The sequence below is a fragment of the Notothenia rossii genome (assembly GCF_949606895.1).
Source record: "Notothenia rossii genome assembly, chromosome: 6".
Lineage (NCBI taxonomy): Eukaryota > Metazoa > Chordata > Actinopteri > Perciformes > Nototheniidae > Notothenia > Notothenia rossii.
The window spans coordinates 67,005,302-67,027,713 of NC_136909.1; the positions used below are offsets into that span (position 1 = coordinate 67,005,302).

General features: G+C 42.3%; 1 protein-coding gene across 1 annotated transcript in view; it reads right to left on the minus strand.

The window, feature by feature from the left end:
• ate1 (arginyltransferase 1) overlaps window positions 1-22,412 on the minus strand; it is a 78,626-nt gene that overhangs the window by 23,135 nt on the left and 33,079 nt on the right. Inside the window, 1 exon segment of the mRNA XM_079688997.1 lies at window positions 18,441-18,540. Within this exon segment, the coding sequence (XP_079545123.1) occupies window positions 18,441-18,540 (100 nt within the window).

Sequence of the window (22,412 nt, forward strand, 5' to 3'; positions counted from 1 at the left end):
ATCAAAAGTTGAACAATGTTCAACTTTTGAGGCTCGATGCTTGGCATCAGCCAATCAAATTCCGTTTATGCAAATCCCGCCAGTGCAAGCTCAGCCAATCCAACCGCGTGCAAGCTGGGAGAGCCAGACCGCAGTTCATTTCCTCATATTCCAAACGAGATATTACGGTAGCAAATCAGCCGGTTCTTTACGACCGGAACTATTTACCGGGATACAAACCGGAGGAACCAGGCATGGAGGGAGGTGGCAGAGACAGTGGGTGAAACTGATAGTTTTTTCGCCTGTTTGGAGAGTTTATATCCAGTTTACTTCGTTTTAACATTGCTATTGCTTTGTATGTCGGGGGCGGGAGATTCATGTGATTGGTTGCTCGCAAAAAATCGCCAAGCTTCAGACACGCCCAGCTTCAAGATTTTTTCATGCCTGTAGTGTAGATGGGCCGTTATACATTGCTGTCTTTTTATGCCTTTAATAGCTACTAACTTGAATTTTTATTCAAATTAATTAATCAATTATGTTGTATATGTTATTGTAATGTAGAGACAAGGCTTTTAGTGACAATCATTTATTGCGTTACAATTATATATAAAAAAAAAAAAAAGAAAAAAAAAAAAAAGATTTGGCCTCAATCCAGTGGCGTAGCGGAGGCCCCCACACCCCCCGCAGTACGGGGGAGCCCCGGACCTTAGGGGGCCCCGCCCCCACTGTAGGCTATCCTCTTAGATTTTGTAACGCGGGAACAGGGCGCAGAGGGCGGGGCCCCCCCCTCCCTGCTATGTTGCTAGGCACCCCGTCCCCGTCATGTGTACGCTGCCTGTAGTAGTACAACAGTGTATCATTATAATTATTTGCTGACCTGCGATAGGGCTAGCCGGCTGATAACTAATGTTCATTGGCAGGCTGGGCAGCGTTCAAAACAAAGCGGGAAGCATTGCTCATATAAATAACGTTCATTAGTTGTGTTGCCGGTAAACATGAAAAATGAAGCGCCACTACCCAAGCGGTGCTCAGAAAAGCAAAATGAGAGTGAAAGCCGAACAGGAGAGGGCAAAACTACCTAAAATAAAGTCATTGTTCCGGCAGGCAGCAAAGGTAGACTTAGACTCTAACGTTACTGCAGATAGACCGCTAGCAACCCCCCCCCGGCCCCCGGCCGTCAGCTCCGAGTCCAGGCAGACAGCCCAGCAGCCCCGTTACAGCCGAGCCAGCTAGTCGTGGCTCGCGCTTCGAGACAGGTTAGACATTAGAATAATATAAAGTTGTATTCGCCATAACCAGTAAGAGTATGCTACAGGTTACATTGGAATTGGAATCTAATCCGTTCATTTTGGCAGGTCAGCAAGAAGTCAGCTGTGCCCCCTCCGAGGCCAGTTCAGACATAGCCAAGGTTGCCCAGCCAGCTAGCCGTGCCCCGACAGTGACAGCAGCTCCCACCAGCCCTAGGGACACGTTGGCCAGCGACAACTCTGTGACTGAATACCCTACTGATAGGGGGAAATTCCCTGTAGATTTAGAAGACGATGATGTTAAACGGTACATTCTGAATAACGGGCCATGCAAGCCTGAAGGGCCATTCAAAAGGGATGGGAAGGGAAGGTGCTTTTCAAAAGAGTTCTATAACAAAACATCTAAAATTGGATGTAGAATTCCGCGCAAGTGGCTATGTTACTCGCCATCTATGGACCGGGTGTACTGTGAGCAGTGCTGGCTGTTCGGTAACAGACCGTCTGCCCATCACCTCCACCAAGCGTGGAGAATAGGAATAAATGATTGGCAGGGTCTCTCTAAAAATATTAAGGAACACGAATTCTCTCGCTCTCATTTGGCAGCATGTGTCGTGTATGATACGTGGAAAAATAATCTGACCATTTACGCGCAAATATCATCTGAGTTTAAGAGAGAGGTGGGGTTTTGGACCGAGGTCCTAACCAGAATAACTGATGTTGCACTAACACTGGCCTCTCGCAACTCTGCTTTCCGGGGTCACAGAGAGAAAATAGGTGATATAGATAATGGTAATTTCTTATCTACCATAGAACTTATGGCGCGTTATGATCCAGTTCTGCAAAGGCTTATTGAAAGCAAAAAGAAGGTGCACTACCTAAGTCCTCAAACTCAAAACGAAATAATTTCATTGCTATCGAAAAAAGTGCAGGACACAATCATTACAGACATACAGAATGCAGAATTCTATTCGATTATAATGGATACTACCCAGGACATTTAAAAAGTAGACCAACTGAGTCAAGTGTTCAGATATGTTACTATAGCAAATGATGGAAATGGAAACCCTACAGAGGTGAAAATAAACGAAAGTTTTTTGGGCTTCCATGCAGTCACAGACCAAACTGCTGCAGGTCTCGAGAGAGAAATTCTCGAATCGATGGAGAGAAAGGGGATACTACTTGGGAAGTGCCGCGGACAGGGATATGACGAGGCTAGCAATATGAGTGGTGTCTACTCCGGTGTACAAAAACGCATAAGGGATAAAGAGCCCAACGCAGTGTACATTCATTTTGCTGCGCACAATTTAAACCTTGTACTCAATGAAGCATGCCAAAATATACCTGAGATAAAAGACTTCTACGACACTGTTGAGAGGCTATATGTATTCTTTAGTGGAAGCGTCAAACGATGGGAGCTTTTGGAAACACACCTCTCAGTGCCCAAGGCTGGCCAGCCTACACTGAAGAGACTATGCCCGACACGATGGGCATCAAGACAAGACGCCGTCCAATCATTGCAGTTCAGTTATGCTGACATTATGCAAGCGCTAACTAAGATAGACTTGCTCTCCAAAAAAAGCGAGGAACGTGCCGAGGCGACTGGCTTGAAAAAGGCCATGGAGAGCTTTGAGTTTGTTTTAATGACTGTAATACATGGCAAGGTCCTTGAAACAGTCAACATTGTGTCCCAAGCTCTCCAGCGCAAAGACGTGGACCTCTTACAGGCGACAGCAATGGTTGGTAACGCAACCGATACACTTGCCCAACTCCGAGGAGAGTTTGATGGCTTAAAAGCGCAAGCGCAAGACCTGGCATCCTCATGGGGTGTCCACAGTCTCTTCAAAGACAGATGCGCAAGGCGCACAAAGAGGCACTTTTCAGAGCTTTGCGAGGACCAGCGGCTCCAAGACCCAGGGGAGCATTTTAGAGTGGCGGTATTTTACGCAAATATCGATATTGATATCAATTGTCGTTGCCCAACTCAAAAATCGATTTGTTGGAATGAGCGAAGTTGCACAGCGATTTTCTTTTCTGCTTCCCGGCGAACCTTTGCGCGCAACAGACAAGGATTTGTCTGAGTCCGCAAGTGCTTTATCAGGCCAGTATAAAGACGACCTGTCAGCCGAGTTTGCTTTCCAGATCCTGTCCCTCCGTAATGCTCTTAGGCCTACCATAAAGAAAATTGAGCGTGGAACAATCAAAGACCTTGCACAAACCCTGCTCATTGAAAATCAGTCCATTTTGCCAAGTATCCCAATGTGATTGCCACAGCACTGAAGTTGTTTTTAACTATACCCGTGACTGTTGCCTGTGCTGAGAGATCTTTCTCAAAACTTAAATTAATAAAGACATATTTGAGGAGCACAAGAGAGACTGTCTGGGTTTGCAGTCCTTAGTATTGAGAGCCGACGCGCGCGCAGTATAGATTTAAAGACTGTTATACGGGACTTTGCGCAGAAGAATGCCAGGAGACGCGCTCGTATAAAATAATAGGCCTACCTACAAAGCAGCTCCTGATTGCATCCTCTATGTAGCCTATAGGATGTGTTTTATTTGTTTGTTTTTTGTAGGCTACTTTTCTTTTATACAGAATGTTATATATATGTGAACCGTTCCGTTGTGTGAACTCCAATGATGATAGGCTATAACGTTCCACAATATACCTTCATGTTACAAAAAATACACAGCCACTTGTTTGTATTTGTCAATGATGTTTAAATCAGATGTATATTATTATACAGTTCCTACTGACCTTACTGTTTAAATCAGATGTATATTATACAGAAAGTTCCTACTGACCCTACTGTTTAAATCAGATGTATCTTTATACAGAAAGTTCCTACTGACCCTATACTGTTTAAATCAGATGTATCTGTATACAGAAAGTTCCTAGTGACCTATATTGTTCACAAAAGATGCCTGAAAAAATAAACATTTAAAAAAGTTGCCGCGATGTCTATCCCATGTCACTCTATTATTGATTTAGGGGAAGGGGCAGGGCCCCATTGTCCGACCTGCGGGGGAGCCCCGAAATATTGCGCAACGCCACTGCTCAAATCATCTGAGGCCTGAGATCTTTGGCGGCCCCCCCAAGGAGGGCGCGCCCCCCAGGTTGGGAACCACTGCCCTATACGATAATTTTCTGATAATGATGACGCAATAGCCCCGCCTCTCCCCACCCCTGCTGCTCATCCCCGCGTCAAAGTAAACTGCACACTGAATTCAGATTATTTATCTTTCTCTCGATATGGACATAAACGCGAGTGAAGTCTAATCTGACAGGACGGAGACACGCAGCTCTGCTCACCTGCAGCTCCTCCCGCTGTGATGCAGCGGTGAACGGAGCAAAACACACACTTCAAGTCAGATCATCTCCCTTAGCTATTTTAATTACCTCTCAAACTACCTAAACTAGTTATAAATATGTTTATTTTTACTGTCGGCCGGGTCACTCATTACTGCTGTTTCAGCTGATGCTTGAGACAGCCACTGACGCTGTCCGAAGAGAGGGAGGAAGAAGAGAGGCTCCATGTATTATATTATTATATATATTCGTTATTCATTTGTTTTAAATCTCAATAAATAACAAAGAAGACCTTTGACCGGCATTTTATAATTTTGACCGGAAGATTTAAACTTTAACACACGTTGACTAGCGAAAAACTCTGCCCGGTTCCCTCGGCCCCCACCGCGGAGAACAAACAGAAGGGCAACCATGACAACCATGCTTCTTTGCAGCTTTTGTGGAGGAAGTTACAGCACCACGTACAGGCTCCTGCATATGTACTGCAGCTTCTCCAGCGGTTGGAGCTAAACGGAGCTGTCTCTTGTGGACAGACCATAGACCAGGGGTCGGCAACCTTTTTGATATGAAGTGCCATTTAAAAAAAATATTGTTATCAGCGTGCTGACGATCGAGAATTATCAACGGGGGGGGGGGGGGCGGTTGAGGAGCTTGACACTCTTGAACTATCAGCCGGAGGGCGGGGGAGCCTCGCTGCGGGGAAGCAGTGTGTGGACCTGTCAACGAAACATACACATTTAAATAATTGGTTTAAACGGCATAATAATAAGGACAATCGTCCGTTCTGTGACTCTCCAGAACACACGTTATGATATTAGGGTCATGCAGAGTGAGATGAGATCGCTGTACCTTTAAGAGAGAGAGCGAGAGAGGGGTGTGGCTTGTGCATGTGTGGATGCACACACAGAGCAACAGTGAGGGAACGTGTGTATGTTTCTGGAAGTGAAACGAGGAAGCAGAAAAACAGAGGTCTGTGATGTATTTTATGAAACAGAAGAACAGCTAAATAAATGCAACGGCCTCCCAAGAAGAGCTCGCCTCTCTCCAGTCATTTAAGCTAAAGTGGGTTATTGAACCTGAAGCTTGTTGCTTCTTCCCTCCTCGACTATGGTCTGGGAGCCGACAGGAAAGTTCAACACACAGATGGCCAGTCCGCCCCTTTGTAGCATATTATTTCGATGAGCAGATCGCCACTGGGCTTTCAACTAAAGACACAGCCACGCAAAAACTGCGGCATTTGTACAGCCCCTTATGGGTACTGCAATTAGTGAAGTACTTTCCTCTGTGGTGAAACGATCAGCACTGCACCACAGAGGAAAGCGGCAGAAAGTCAGCGGGGCTGCGTTGCGTGCATGGCTTCCTTCTGCAGGTAGACGCGCTCTGGCGGCGGTCTCGTTCAGGATCCGAAAATACAATTTAAATATTATTGCACACTTATTCCACTTATTCCTAGTGTGCCACTGGTTACGGTGCCGCGTGCCAGGGGTTGCCGACCCCTGCCATAGACTGTATATATAAAGGGACAGACACTATCCGGTGAACATTGCGTGTGGACGGAAGCTTTTTTGCTATAGAGAACCGCAGTGACGCATCATAAAACCCGGAAGTAAACTTCTTCCAGTTCCTTCGTCAAAAACCAATGCAATTTCTCCATAGGATTTTGGAAAATAGCTCGAAATAAGGTTTGTGGCTGACACACATTTAAGAGAGGGATCACGTATTGTTCAGCCGGATAATCTCCACATGTCAACCCTACTTTTATAATTTTTGAATTATAAATCTAGTCGCCAGAAGCAAAATGCTAACGTTATGCTCTAGACCAGGGGTCACCAACCTTTTTGTCACCGAGGGCTACTTCAAGGGTACTGAGTAATACGAAGGGCTACTTGTTTGATACAAACTTCCTGAATAACATAATTGCGGTTCACCTTTAATGATAATATTATTATTAATAATAATCAGAATACATATTAATTTACTGTATGTGAAGGACTGTCTGATCACATGTTAATGTTAATTATTCCTCACAATAATTATTAACAATGATTTACCATTGCTATAGCAACCCCATTGTTTTGTTATGAAAATGCATCTATATTTATACACATTCTCGCGAGATCTATCAGGGGTCGTTGTAATGCTGCGTTCACACCGGACGCGACTTCGCTCTAATCGCTTGAGTTTCACCGCTGCTGCCAGCTGTGTTTACTCGCATCATTCAAACAAGACGCGCTGGCTCGGGAGCTACAACTACAACAAAATGAACATATTTTACCGTGATTAAATTGTAATACACGTTTCTAAATGATGCCGAAGTAACAACATACTGATACCGGTTAGTAAAAACCATGAATTAATGCTTGACAAGTCTGCAGACAAGACGGCAGGTGAAAAACCTTTTAAAATGCTTGTTTTCTGAATGGAGATTGGGTCGACCAGGCTAAGCTAACGTTGTATATGCTCATTCCACACTCATAACAACGGCCTACAGACATAAATAAACCAGCGACTGTATTCGCCATGACACAGACAGTCTGTGGTTTGTACTTGTTTAACTTTTGTCCAGTTTCTGAAAAGATATGAGGAGCTGTGACCTCTGTTTGCTAACTGCTAACAGCTGATGTTTTCTGGTTGAACGTCAGTGGCAGGCTGAGATCCTCACCACTGCTGTGTGTGTGTGTCTGTCTGTGTGTCTGTGTGTCTGTGTGTCTGTGTGTCTGTGTGTCTGTGTGTCTGTGTGTGTGTGTGTGTGTGTGTGTGTGTGTGTGTGTGTGTGTGTGTGTGTGTGTGTGTGTGTGTGTGTGTGTGTGTGTGTGTGTGTGTGGTGATGAGGCCCATGATCGTAGCTGCTCATGCTAGCTTGTCTCAGCTAAAGGTGGAACGGAGATTTGGTGCGTGGAGTTCAACTCTGAACCTATCTGGGGTCAGAGTTCAATTTCACGCACCAAATCTCCATTTCACTTACATATGTACATACAAAATGTGTGCTTTTAAAATGTTATATTCAATATTGTCATTTTAAAAATTAAAAATGTATTCAATAATTTTTTTAGACGGAGCTCCATGGTGACTTGTGCTATTTTTAGAACATGCACGCGGGCGACCAATTTCCCCCCTGCGGGCGACTTAGTGCCCACGGGCACCGCGTTGGCTACCCCTGCTCTAGACGAACTACAAGCCAGTACAGCAGCAGGGTCGCACGACTTCAACGTCACGCCAACTTAAGATCGTTTCAACTTACTTTCACTGAAACTGCACTTTGAACACTTTAAATATATTAACATTTTAAAAACTGTATACCCCGGTTATCTAGGCCCTTTTTGTTTTGTTTAATGTATACCACGTTTATCTAGGCCCTTTTTGTTTTGTTTTATGTATACATGTCACACTGTGGGAAACGATATTTCTGGATGTATAACACATGTAGAATTTTTGACAATAAAGCTGACTTTGACTTTCGCGCGCTTGCATATTTTAACAAAGCTTTTCATTTTAGCCACACTGAATTTAACTAGAAATCATGGCTGTGTGTGTCAATTACCAGTCTGATATCGTTTTACAAAGATGACAAGAAGAGTGTAGATAGGAGAGAACCACTACAAGTCAGGACACGTAAAACAGTGCAGCCTAGATGAAGGTGTGCTTACCGGTGTTGTCAGGGCTAGCATGAAGGACAAGGTTTATAGTGTCGGTGAGTAGTGATAGCAAGAGTATCGTTAACCTAGAGTTAATTTATTCACATTAATTCCCATCAACAAATCCATTTTATGTGTCACATGAAATCTTTATTAGGCAAGGCAAGTTTATTTATATAGCACTTTTCAACACAAGGCAATTCAAAGTGCTTTACAAAAAATGAAAGACATTAAGAAAAGAACATTTTAAAAAAGCTAATAAAATAAAGATTAAAAGAAAAAATACATGGATAAAAGTTACAGTGCAGTCTAAGATATGAATAGTTCAATTAAAAGCAGCGACAAAAAGAAAAGTCTTCAGCCTGGATTTAAAAGAGTTGCAGCGGACCTGCAGGTTTCTGGGAGTGTGTTCCAGATATTTGGAGCATAATAACTAAACGCTGCTTTACCATGTTTAGTTCTGACTCTGGGGACAGAAAGCTGACCAGTCCCTGAAGACCTGAGAGATCTGGATGGTTCATAAATTAGCAGGAGGTCAGAAATGTATTTTGGGCCTAAACCATTCAAAGCTTTATAAACCAGCAGCAGTATTTTGAAATCTATTCTTTGACACACAGGAAGCCAGTGTAAAGACTTCAGAACAGGAGTGATGTGATCCACTTTCTTAGTGTTAGTGAGGACTCGAGTAGCGGCGTTCTGAATCAGCTGAAGCTTTCTAATAGATTTTTTAGTGAGACCTGTGAAGACACCATTACAGTAGTCCAGTCTACTGAAGATAAAAGCATGGACAAGTTTTTCCAAATCCTGCTGTGACATCAGTCTTTTAATCCTAGATATGTTCTTTAGGTGATATTAAGCTGATTTAGTAACTGTTTTAATGTGACTGTTGAAACTCAGGTCAGAATCCATGACTACCTAGATTTCTGGCTTTATCTCTTGTTTTGAACATTGCAGACTGAGGCTCAACGCTAACTTTTAAACGTCCTGCCTTGGCTCCAAAAACCATTACCTCAGTTTTATCTTTGTTTAATTGGAGAAAGTTCTGACACATCCAGTCATTGATTTGTTCAATGCACTTACTCTGTGTTTGAATTGGAGCATAGTCTCCTGGTGAAATGGTTACGTGAATTTGTTTGTCATCCGCATAGCTATGGTAACTTATTTAGTTGTTCTTCATTATCTGAGCCATTGGTAGCATGTAGACGTTAAAGAGCCTGTGACACGAACCCAACAACTGTTGTGCAATGAAATAGTGCGCTACTAGTAATCTCGAACCGTCAGTTTAAAAAAGAAAAAGCGATACCGTTCCGATAAATATCAATAATTTCGAACATCGCGGGAAAATTCCTTCGACTCATTTTGAGGTTTTGGGGGAAGCCGGAAGTGACGTCAATGCGGGAACGCTTCACTGTGCGGCGAGAGAGCCAAACACGGACAAAGTGTGTTGTCATGCGTAGAAATGGTGAATTACTGAGTTTAGGCACGTTAATAACGTTTTAATTAAGTTGACTACAGTATATTCATATTTGTCAGTGCTTTCATGTCAATTTGGCGAACATAAACATAAATGATCGTGGTGAAGATGATGATTAAATTAGGATTAAAAATCGGTAGTGAGAGCTGCTGAATTTCCTCCCGTCGGATCTGATATAAAAACAAAATCGATTATTTTTGTAAACTCAAGTGGATGAAACTACATTTATTAGTGCTTTCATGTCAATTCGGCGAACATATGATTCATTAAATGATCGTGAGGATGATGATTTAAAAATCTTTTGTTTGAGCCGGTCTGCATTTCCTGATGAGAAAACAAACCTGAGCTTTTTGTAGTTGCAGTCAGTGGTGTAGTGGGCGTTGGACGCGGGGTTACGCCGTACCCCCACTTATTTGAAGCATGATTTATTTTTGTAATAGTCTAATACATCTAAAATCATTGCCAGTGTTATCAGTTGCAAGTGTGTGTTTGTTGTAATAATGACGAAAACATAATAGGCAGATTTCACAGTAATTATAATAAAAACGTAGCTCAAGCATTTATGCAACTTGATTTGAAGCGTGTGTGTGTGAGGGGCAGAACTGTGTGTGTAGGGTGACCAGGTGTCCCGCACTGTGCGGGACTGCACACACAGCATTTTTATTATTTGTCCCACGTCCCACACATTGAGACTATGTCCCGCATTTGAGTGATAGTCGCGCAGAAAGGCCGGATCGGTTCGCTGACAGCCGGCACCGCCCTTTATTATTATATTGTCTAAACGGCATCATGTAAGTTGCGCTGAAAGGCGACACAGAGGTCCCCAAGCCCCCCCCCCCGTTGACAGTTCACGAGCGCGTCCATAGTGTCTCCAGTCCACCCACCACCCCGTCCACCCAGTAAAAACATCCCCACCCCACTACACCACTGGTTGTAGTAGTACACCAACATGAATTAAACGTGTGTTTTTTTTTACCACAATGTTGGGAAATTATTGGATAAAATGCACGGATTATTATTATTATTATTATTATTATTATTATTATTCCCACTCCGATCGGGACACTAGGTCCACCGTTTCCCCGCAGCGAGGCTCCCCCCGTTGACAGTTTACGTGGGCTGGGCTGGGTGCAGTGGCGGACTGGCCATCGGGACGAATCCCGATGGGCTGGTACTGAAGTGAGCCGGTCGCATAAGTCACTAGCACATCCCCCACTCCCCCCATTGACAATTTACTAGTGGTACCGAATTGGGCAGAGTCCAACAGAGAGGCAGGAGCTGCGGGACAGTAGCCTAGAAGCAGGGTTGGGTTGTAACGGAATATATGTAACGGAGTTACGTAATCAGAATACAAAAATCAAGTAGGCTAACTGTATTCAGCTGGCGTTACATTTGAAAAACAAGTAATCTGATTACAGTTACTTTCATAAACCTGAAGTGAATACATTTTGGAATACTTATTGGAATTATTGGTGGAAAAGTTTCCTCACAAAATGTAATATTCATTATCGGCAGAACTGTGTGCACACTGCACAGCGCTGCAGCATGTCTGTGAGCGAGAGAGATGCAGTGTCTGTGAGGCCCCGCCCCCGCACGCAGATGAGAGCGAGATCTCTTAAAAAATATATTGAAAGTTAGAAACGGAGATGGTTAGATAAAATGTGCAAGATAACGTTTATGTAGCATTTATTTATTGTCGAAATGATGACATTTCATAACGGGATCAAATCAAAGTGAATGGCCTGCTGCTGCTGAATGCATGGGACAAGTGACTGGAAAAAGTTTTAAAAGTTATTAAATCGTTTCAGATAATAATAATGATAATTCATTCTATTTAGGGGCGCCTTTCAAAGCACCCAAGGACACCTTACAATTCATAACATATTCCAAGGAAATGTTTTAAGACAGTACAAAGAATGCAGTCCGGGTGATGTTTTTTATTTGGGGTGCAGATGAGAGGGAGCTGTCCAGAATGACACCAAGATGTTGTGTTTGAGTTCTTGATAAGCCATTAAAACAGTAAAATAAGTGTCTCCTGTACACCAAAACATACCCATCTGTTATGGAAAAAGAAAGTATTCCAAAAGTATTCTAAAAGTAATCTGAATACGTAACTAACTGTATTCTGATTACTTTCAGAGCATGTATTCAGAATTCAGTAACTGATTACATTTACAAAGTAACCCTCCCAAACGTGCCTAGAAGTTATCCTTCGTTAGCGTGAAGAGTCTGCTAAGCGTTATGCGGTCCGCAGTACCTGAGCGTGCTTGTGGACTATATAAAAATCGCTGGCCCGCGATAGTGTCTATTGGATACATTTTGGCCCTTGGACAAATGTAGTTGGTGATCCCTGCAGTAGGCTATAAACAATTAAAGGGATAATTGGGAAGGCATTACATATGTAAATATATTTTAAATAATAAAACAATCCCACCACCACAGGTATCTACAGGAGAAGAGGGAATTCTCTCCACAAAATGTGAATACCCATGTGGAAAATGGAAATGCAGTCATGCGGCTGCATGAGCCATCTTTGCCATCCACAATTTCAGCTGCACTGACCCCTGCCTTTGGCTTCTTCAGTGGAAGAAGCCAAAGGCAGCTAAACGTATGCATTCAGTGGAGGACGTTGCAATGTTGTGGTTGTTAGAGCGTTAGGTTTCCTGTCAGCTCGTCTGTTGGGAAGATATAAAATATTAGTTTCATGGAAGTCACCCCGTCACATATAAGAGCATTAAGACATACAGTACATAGGCTAAAACAAAACATCTAAAGATATAACCTTGCACTTTGATAAGTCTCGTGAACATTTTCACTATTTTGACATTTTTATAGATCAAAATTGAACTAAAGAAATAAATGGTAGATTAATCCATATTGAAAATAGGTGTCAGCTGCTACACTAATTGCGATAGTTATATTTCTTAATTAATTAAGATAAGATATTACTGTTGATTGATCCCAATTTGGGAAATGTTTGTGTTGCAGCAGTATAACAAGAAAAACAAAATATAAGTTATTATATATACAAAAGTATGTGAGGGATGGGATATTAAATTGAATATAAATGTAAAATGTACATGTGATTTTACATCCAAGAGAAGCTATGGAGCAGAGAGTTCTCTGCCAGCCAGAGGTGATTTGTTATTAGTTCAATATGTCAAACTGATTTCCCTGACAATCTTTAGTTACATGGTGAAACATTATGCTGCTTGTACTAATTAGACTTATCATATAAGCCACACAGGTTTTAATAGGATTTATTCATTATCTTTACTTATGTTGCGGTCTTTTCAGCAGCGCCATCTTTAAAACGGCGATACAGTCACTACCCATCATTTACATTTCACCGTGACATGGACAAAAATGTAACGTGAGCTTACCTCATGGCACGAATCCAGACTCTACTTTGGAAAACATTGGCCGGGAAACGAAAGAACAAGCACGTTTCATGCGAAGACCTGTGGCTGCAACCCGGAGCAAAGCAACAAACCATTGCGTAGCTAACTAGTAGCGCTAGCTTTAGCTAGCTTTAGCTAGCTTTAGCTAACGTTAGCTAACGAAACAAACTGCCGAGTAACATTGGAAAACACTGGTAATTAATTATTCTATAATTTGTAAAACTACAGTGTTAAAAACGACAATTTCAAAAATACAGATTCTAATGGTCAGATATATATATATATATAGATATATATATATATATAGATATATATATATATATATATATATATATATATATATATATATATATATATATATATATATATATATATATATATATACAGATACTAAGGATAGGCATGTACTTGCTTTCAAGCAGAACACAGGAGAAAAACAAACTTAGCGGGAGTGTTTACGCGTTAGGCGTAATGACGTACAACGGCCTCGACAATTTCTGTAGTCCTATTCATAGCCGTGGGAACATGTTTCAAATGGGGGGTGCTGTGGGGATGACACCACGGCTGGTTCTGACCAATGTGCTGCTAGGCAAAATTTTAGCTGGCAATGAAAAACCTCTACAAAAGACCAATACACTGCAAAAAGAGAAATATTTTGACATGGTGGACAGCTTATATAACAAGGCTTCAAATGTATTATATTTTATAACATGTTTTAATTGGGGGGGTGGACTTCACATCCTCTAGGGGGGTCCGGGGGTACGCCCCCGGGAAGATTTTTTTATCATTTTAAAGTAAAATGCTTCAATCTGGTGCACTTTGAGCGCCCAATTAGAGACTGATCTAGGGGGTACAACTCTAAACACCCATATGAAAAAGATCGGTTTGCATTTTATTAATCAAATAAGTAGGTATGTGAACATTTCCAATAACCTACCATAGCCAATAACAAATAGATGTAACTTATTTTATTTGTGTTGTTCCTTCATATCTTATTTTACCAGTTAACATTTATTTATTTATGTATATTTTAGAAAATCTCTCCAGTTTTAAACGATATTTTTGGTTTACTGTCCTATAGTATACATTGCAATGATTTCAAACCTGTTTTTATTTATCCTAATAATTATAAAGGTGTGCCTTGGAAATATTTGTTAACATAAATTGTGATCAAAACGTTTGAGACCCACTGAGATAACTTCGACTAAAGTGAACTATCTAAGCCCTCAGAGTCCTTTACCTCACTGAGCCTCTCAGTCTGACATGAGAGGACTCTCCCTCCACATTATTGTAGAAACAGCTTCTTATATCCGTTAGCGCAGCAGAAGCTAACAACAATCCCCGCCGGTACCGCGGTATCCCCTCTCTCTATCTCTCTCACTTTGGCTGTGAGCTGCGGGCACCTGCTAAGCCAACATCCCCCACTTTCATCACTTACAGCGCCCATCGTACAGGGCAAATGGAAAATGTAACCGGGGTGAAAAGGGTGTTATCTTTACTTAATTATGAATGTTGTTACATCAAGGCTGAAAATTCGTTTTTTTTTAAATTATATCTTATGGAAGTGCAGATCCCCTGTCCTCCACCAGGGGGTGCTGCAGCACCCTCAGCACCCCTACTTCCCACGGCCCTGGTCCTATTCAGCCACTCGGTATCAACCATCGTTTTTCAGACACGTAAACTCTTCAAAAATCACCAGTGGGGTCACTGCTGATGTATTTAATGTCGTAGAACAAAATGTGATTTATCTCTTAAATTTGTGTCAACCACAGACCTTATTTCGAGCTATTTTCCAAAACACTATGGATAAAATGCATTGCTTTTTGACGAAGGAACCGGAAGTGCTAAAAATGCTAACTTACTTCCGGGTTTTTGGACGCGTCACTGCGGTTCTCTATTGCGTTTGCGTTAATCCTATGCGTTTAGCCGTATGCGTCCTCGTGTGGCCGGGGCCTTAGACAGGAGCCACATCCCTAACACTCATGCAGCAGGAGGATACGAGGGGACAGGGCAGACAAAAGCAAAGCTCAGGCAGAGGCTTAAAAAAGTGATACCTTACTCTCCTGTATGTCAATGAACACTTTATATAGTCACCATAAAAAGCCTTTTACAGTGCTGCTGGTGTCAGTTACATAAACAATGCACTTGTCTTGCTCCTCAGGGAATGAGGAGTTGTAACAATTCCACAGAGAGGAAACTGGTTTTAGATCGATGTGTTTAGTATTCCTCTCAGCATGTTAAATGCAAGTCAATCTGAGCTTCTACTGAAATTCAGGCAAAGTTCACCATATTATCTTAGATGCCTTTAATCAGTGATTCCCAAAGTGGGTTTATTTAGTGAAGGCTCGAATGGAGGCGCAGAAATGTATTTTTGAATGTATATACATTAGTGTGAGTGTTGTTTTAAATGTGATGGGTAGAGGGAGTTTCATGAAGAGGTAGCAAAGGGGAAAAGAAGGGGGTTGATGGGTAACATGGCGAGAGGGAGTGATGTTCAAGGGGTTTGAGAGGTGTCCAGCAGGGTTCAAGTACGAGTGTTTTGGTCTTTAGAAGAGGCGAGCAGCAGGACTGAGATCCAGAGACCAGAAAACCTCCAACACAATAAACAGTGGAGTTTAGGGCCTCCCCATCTTAGCGGACAATTCCACAGTATGTCTGTGCATTAATGAACTACTTGGGCTCATATGCAAATCCAACAATGGAGCGAGACACTGTGCATGTGGTGAGAGTGTGTTGGAGCGCGGGTGTGTTTTCTGTGGGAGTGTGAGAGCCCAAAGGTGGGAACTGGGCAACCTTCTCACCCTTGTTCTGTGTTCCTCCCCAAGGGTAAAATAGGAAGAAGTGGGGAGGTTGTGAACAAGACGCAGCAATGGCAAACACACAAGAACAGATAAGGGGGGGTAAATACCAGCGCAGGGGGGGTTTGGCGCTCTGGTAACAGCGTGATCAAGATTCAACACACAGACACATAAACAGAGCAAACACACTCACATGCATTCCATACTTCCAAACTGAGCTAGGCAAACCCCAAAACAAGATGTAAATGGGTAAAAAGATGTGGCACTTTGCCATAATCCCCAACAAGACATCAGTCTCCCATGGACAAGAACAAGCTCTGGGAACATCTGAATGAAATTACAGAGAAATAGAGGAATTAGTAGATGGATGAGAGAAAGAATGGATGAATGGTAAATCTCAGCCAAACTAATGGACTTGGAGAGGATGCTTTCTTTCCCCAATGCTTGTGAAGCTTTAGATCTTTTAGGCGTGTTTGGTTTGAATGTGAGCATGTTTGTACGTGCATATACATTATGCATTTTGTGTAAAAGTACAACTATGTGCGCATTTGGCGAGTTACAGTTGCCGTCACCATTGTGACCTTCTTCTCAACCTTTAATGTGTTCAGCAGCCTCGTCCTCTCTTCCTTGCCTGTACCTCCCCTCTGTCGTTTTTCTCTCACACACACTCCTTTTACTTACATTTCTCCTTGTTTTTATCCCTCCTCCCTTACGGCTTACTGCGTATGAATCAGCTGTTTATGTTTAATAACTTTTCCAGGTGCATTTCAGTCTGTAATGCTGACAGGGCATCCCTTTGGATTGTTACAATACTTAGCTACTACTGCTGATGTGAAATATACACTTGCAATTTACATTACATTTTTGTACAATTTACATATAATTTGTACAATCTGTAAACATTACGGGCTCAAAACTTTTGTCTTTCACTTACTCTTAAAATAATGCTACTAAATTGTTGTACTTATTTGTTATATTTATTTATATTCATGATACAATTGGATAACTTTTTAATATAGAAGTATACTCTTTTGCTTTTTGTCTTTTATCTGCCTTAAACTGTACCTTGCTGCTGTGACGCAGTGAACAAGTCCCCGCTGTGGGGCGATTAAAGGCTTTCAGATTCTGATTTATTGTTCAAGTAACCGACTGCTGCACCATGCATCTAATCTTTATTCTTAAAGACGTACACTTGATATGTATCACTAGGTTGGATAGACTTCTGGACACCTACATTCCAAACTGTAATAAATGAAAAACGAGAGCAGGTGCCAGGGTTCCTGTGGAAATGAGAGAGAAAAGATCACACTGTAGGTAGGCCCCTGTTGAGAACTTTGCACCTATAATAACAAAAGCAGTAGAGGAAAAAGAGGGGGGGGCCGGTCTTCCTCTTCCTTTACAATCAGGCAGTTGGGACATTCAAAGCCTCTCAGGAAGATAGAAACCTACATTATGCAAAAGTAATCAGAGTTGGATAGCACTTGGTCACTGGCTTGATAGACGGGGAGCAAAGAGACTTGTGTAAATAGCGTAAGAGGGGACAACACTAATGAAAAGCTAGTGTTAGGCCCCGTCCACACGGAGACTAAACTAACCTTAGTCGTTTAAAAAAAAGTCTTCCATCCGTACGGAAACGGCTCAAGAAACGTGTCCGTCCACATGAAAACGCTCGAAAATGCTTGAGACGCTGTAGTACATATGCCGGGCCTGTAAGTGGCGCTGTACTTCCGCCACAAAATACACCAAAAGCAGCGAATAAGACCGATGACCATTATTATTATTATTATTATTGTTGCTGATGGTTGTGGCAGAGGAGCTGTAGATTTTGCACTAAAATCTGTATCATGGTCAGTAGCGTCTGGAGCACGAACGCAACCCTGTGATCCACCATTGCTGTTGTTGTTGGCGAAACACATCAGCAATGACGCGGGTGACGCGGGGGAGAGCAGGAGAGGTGGGGAGAGGCGGGGCTATGGCATCATCGTTTTCAGGAAATTATCGTATTGGGCATACACACGGAGCCGGATTTGAGTCCTCTGTTTACGTCCGGAACAAAGTGACACATGGTATGTAATAGGCTAAGGGGCGGGACATCTCTAAACGGTTGACCAATCACAACAGAGACCCCCCAGCAAACCAGAGCAAATTATCAGAGAAGACTGGGCTCTGGTTTCAGACAGAGGGTGAAAAGAGGTGCTGCAACACAGGCAATATGAGAAAATATAACACAAAACTGAGCGGAAACATTTGTCACACATTTGGCTTGCACAAATGTTAAACAAACATCATTGTGGCCTATTGGGAAACACGGCAAAAACTCTCCTTTTACGTGAAATATTATAAACATAGCATGGGGATATAAAATCACTGAGAGTAGTGCTGCACATCCTTTAAAACTGGTTATTATTAACAGTTGAATTCAATTGAATTTGAGAGAGGAAAGAGGAACACAAATTTAGAAGTGTTGCCATTTAGTTATGTGTGGACAGTACACAGGTGTAAAATGTAATGGAAAAACGTCAGAGCGTATTTGATATTGCATTTTATTAGCACATATTATCATATGGTATAAATAAAGAAGTCAATGTGAGACAAGGCATACCTTATACCGCATCTTGGGACAGGAGTGAATGTAGAAGCCCAGGTAGTAGTAGCACAGCTTGGGGGACTGTTTCTGCAGCTGCCTGGTGAAAGCGATCTCCCTGCGGCAGGACGGACACACACACACACACACCTTTTCAATGAGACACTGGAGGAAAAAAGGCTCAGGCTTTTAAAAAGAGCACATATGCATGCAGTCGATGTTGTTGTTTCATACAATGATGGCTCACTCCAGCAAAACAGTTTCAGCTGATACTGGTTAGATATGCTGAACGGTAGTGCACAGTGTTGTATTGTTTGTGTTAGCTAAAGGGAGAGCCAAACAAATGACCATCCACAGTTGATCAGAAGTTTGAGTAATTTAGAATATTTAAATTCATCTGCCATTACCTGAAAATAGTGTTATAGTGTTTTAGTGTTAACCAAAACACTTTAAAAGCTTTTTTTCCTCACAGGTTATTATATCAGCAGCATATAAATGAGGCCATTAGGAATTAAAATTGGTACTAGCAGCTCTGACTAGAGCAGTGCCTGAGCAGAGGAAGTAAACACCCACACTTAAAAAGGCAGCTTTTCTTGGTCTCATTTCATTACACAAAAACAACTGCCTTCCCTTTATCGTCATTGAGCCCTTTGGCAGCAAAGAAAATAGTGAAAAAGGAGGGCGAGAGCGTGTAAAATAAAGATTTAGAACTTGGAGGATTTATATAGCTTCTTCAAATACAGTAAATGTCTTCCCTGCTTTATTTTCCCCAATAGTTTCTTCCTTAATTGCATCCTTTTTCTAAAAGCCTATGTTCCCCCTTTCCCCTCGGCCGTTTCCTTTACTATTCCATAACTAAATTCCAGCTCCTCTTTCTTCTCTCTTTTTGTTTCACTCTTCCTTCCACCCTCTGTGTTTCAGCCGCTCAAATGAAGGGGGAGAATTCCCTTTTCTTACAATACTTACCAGAGAGAGAAAGAGGCCTTAAAATAAAATAGATGCACAGAAAAATAAGACATGGGACAAAGCAGACCGAGCCAGGGAGGGTGGGGGGACAGGGTGAGAGAGAGAACAGGAGGAGAATATAAAAGAGGAGGGTCAAGAAAGAGAAAGGGAGGGAGAAAAGAGGCAGCGAGAACGAGGTGCTAGAAGGTCACCCACTTGCTGCCAGGTTCCTGGGTTCCCATCCCCTCTCCACAAAAGCACCCCGGCAGGCCTGAATTGGGGGAGGGGGGTCAAGAGAGACGAGGGGCCCATTCACAAAAAGCCCTGTGTATCCCCCTCCCCCTTTCACTTGAGGCCTTCACACCCGCACCTCCACCCCATGGCAGCAGCTTGAATCCGCCATTATCCCCTCTTCAGCCATCTGACACTCCAGCACAAGCCAATTATCAAGCCCTCTGCTCCTGCACAGCTTCCCTCATACTGACACACACACACACACACACACACACACACACACACACACACACACACACACACACACACACACACACACACACACACACACACACACACACACACACACACACACACACACACACACACACACACACACACACACACACACACACACACACACACACACACACACACACACACACACACACACACACACACACACACACACACACACACACACACACACAAAGGTGCTTACTGCAGCTTCGCATGCATGCGGAAACATTTCATTACCAGACACGACAATTGATTTGCCAGATATAGAAGGCAATATAATCCATGAGCGATGGGAAGCACACAGAGGCTTATTCAGAAAGGACATTTAGTATTAAAGGTGACATGTCATGCTTTTCCGGTTATTACCCGTCCCCTTGTGTGTTATGAAGGTTTTTCTGCATGTAAACGGTGTGCAGAGTCAAAACCCTCAAAGTACACCCTGTAGCGAGTAAAACTCTAAAACAGAAAATACCTCCCCAAAACGCCTCGTTGGTGAAACGTCATCATGACGTCATCATCCATTTGATTCTTCCGGGTACGTGCTTACGAAAGCACGTACCCGGAACTAAATGGGCCGATCCGTGGAGCAGTTACGTTACGTCCGCGGAGCCGTTACGTTAAACCCCGCTGATTGTTCCAAATTGACCAATCCACACACGCAGTGCAGGCAGCCCTGCTGATTTCTGCTCCGTGCTGCAGGCTGATAAAAGACAGTTTGGATCGCGTGAAATTCTCTCTGCAGACCCATTCTCACAGCGTTTATCAACCTATAAACCTTTTTTCTTACTCAATATCAAGCCACACTTATTGTTTTTATTTCGGCTGTGACTTTGTGTGTGTTCAGGTTGAGTTTGGCTGTGTTTGGCTGTGTATCGCTAAACAAGGAAATCACGGAGGGGCGGGGGGGGGGGGGAGCTGCAGTGAGCCGTTTAGTGGAGAAAGTGAATACTGCTGAATACACATACTTTACAGAGATGCTGTATGTGAAACCAATGTGAGTTTGGAAAATTGCACAGTATTTTTCTATTTTAATATACCTCAACAATGGAATTATGATCAGTGGAAATGCCCATGACATGTGACCTTTAAAAAGGCACACAGTCTATTGATGAACTTTATACATTTTTAAAAAGACTCGGGATGTCCTGAATCAGTAAAAAGTTGAGAACAAACACAAACTAAACATGTTTCAGGTGTAACACACTTTGAAACAAGTGGTTTGACCTGGACATTTGAACTTATACGTCCCTCCTTCTCTTTCAAAGTATGCTCAACTATGGGATAATCAAAATGTTGATGGGAAGTTGTAATGCAGATCTTTTCAGTTATCCAAAATCTCCCTAGTTTATCTATTCTAATGTAGACTGATTGAAGCCTATATGCTCATTCTGCAACTTCATTATTTAAGAAAAAACCTATTAAAAAATAAATAGGATGCAGTATCAGCAATTACTGAATATTTAAGAACTCTGATGAAGATCAGGGGTAAAACAACATAATCAGGACAGCCCTGAAGAAAGTGATGGAGGTTGGACACCAGCTGTGTTTCCTACACACAGCCCCTCAGGCCCCTCATTATGTGCCACTTTACTTCTTCTCCTCCTCCTCCATTCCTCTGGGCCTGTGGCTGAAAGACAGCAAGACATTTCTCAATATCTCCCTCTCCTGTTTCTACGGCTGAATAACACGTATACACACATACTGATGTAGTGAGGAGTCAAATACACACAAGGCTCTACTTGTTTTTGTACATTTGTAACATTAATATTTAATCACAAGTGCAACATAATGCACATTTAAAGTGTTTTTCTCAGATCAGGACTGGTACCACAGTTCCACTGAAGTTAAACTTAAATTAGACAACTTTTACCTGTTTTTACCTTTCTATGGAGGCACTAAGAGCAAAATAATAATTGAATCTGAAGCTCAAAATGTTTTTCTCCCATGTGTTTGTGACGTGGGAAGATAGGCGAGGGAAAATGAGTCTTTCTTAGGTAATTTTTCCATCGGGAAAATGTTCTGGCCGATCAAATTCTAACTTGTGTATGGGAAAATAAAAATTCACCGGAAAGAAAATATGGATCCTTTTTAATCCTATTTAAAACATATAGGCAGAGGTGGACTTCAGCGCAGGCCCGGCGTCATGGACGGGCCCCCCATGGGGCCGGGCCCGTCCATCCAGGATTTGGGCCCGCTGTTTTAATCAGGGCTGAATACAACATTTTAATTGTTTTATTATTATGTTTATGGTTGTTATTTGTAGGGCTCTGTCCTAATATTTATTTTTGTTTTAAACTATGTTGAAAGATTAGTTTAATATCATTTTTTTATTTTGCTATGAAATTCTGAATGAAAGGCTGCGCGCGCGAGTGGTTTTTCGCTGGGTTGAGTCATGTGGGTGTTTGAGTGAGATGCGGCACAGCAGCCTGTCAGTTTACTCTTGCTAGGTTAGTTTGGCTATTATTATTTATATTTATCTGCAACAATGGATATCAGGAAGTGGTTCATGAAAGGAATATGGCAACTCAGCGC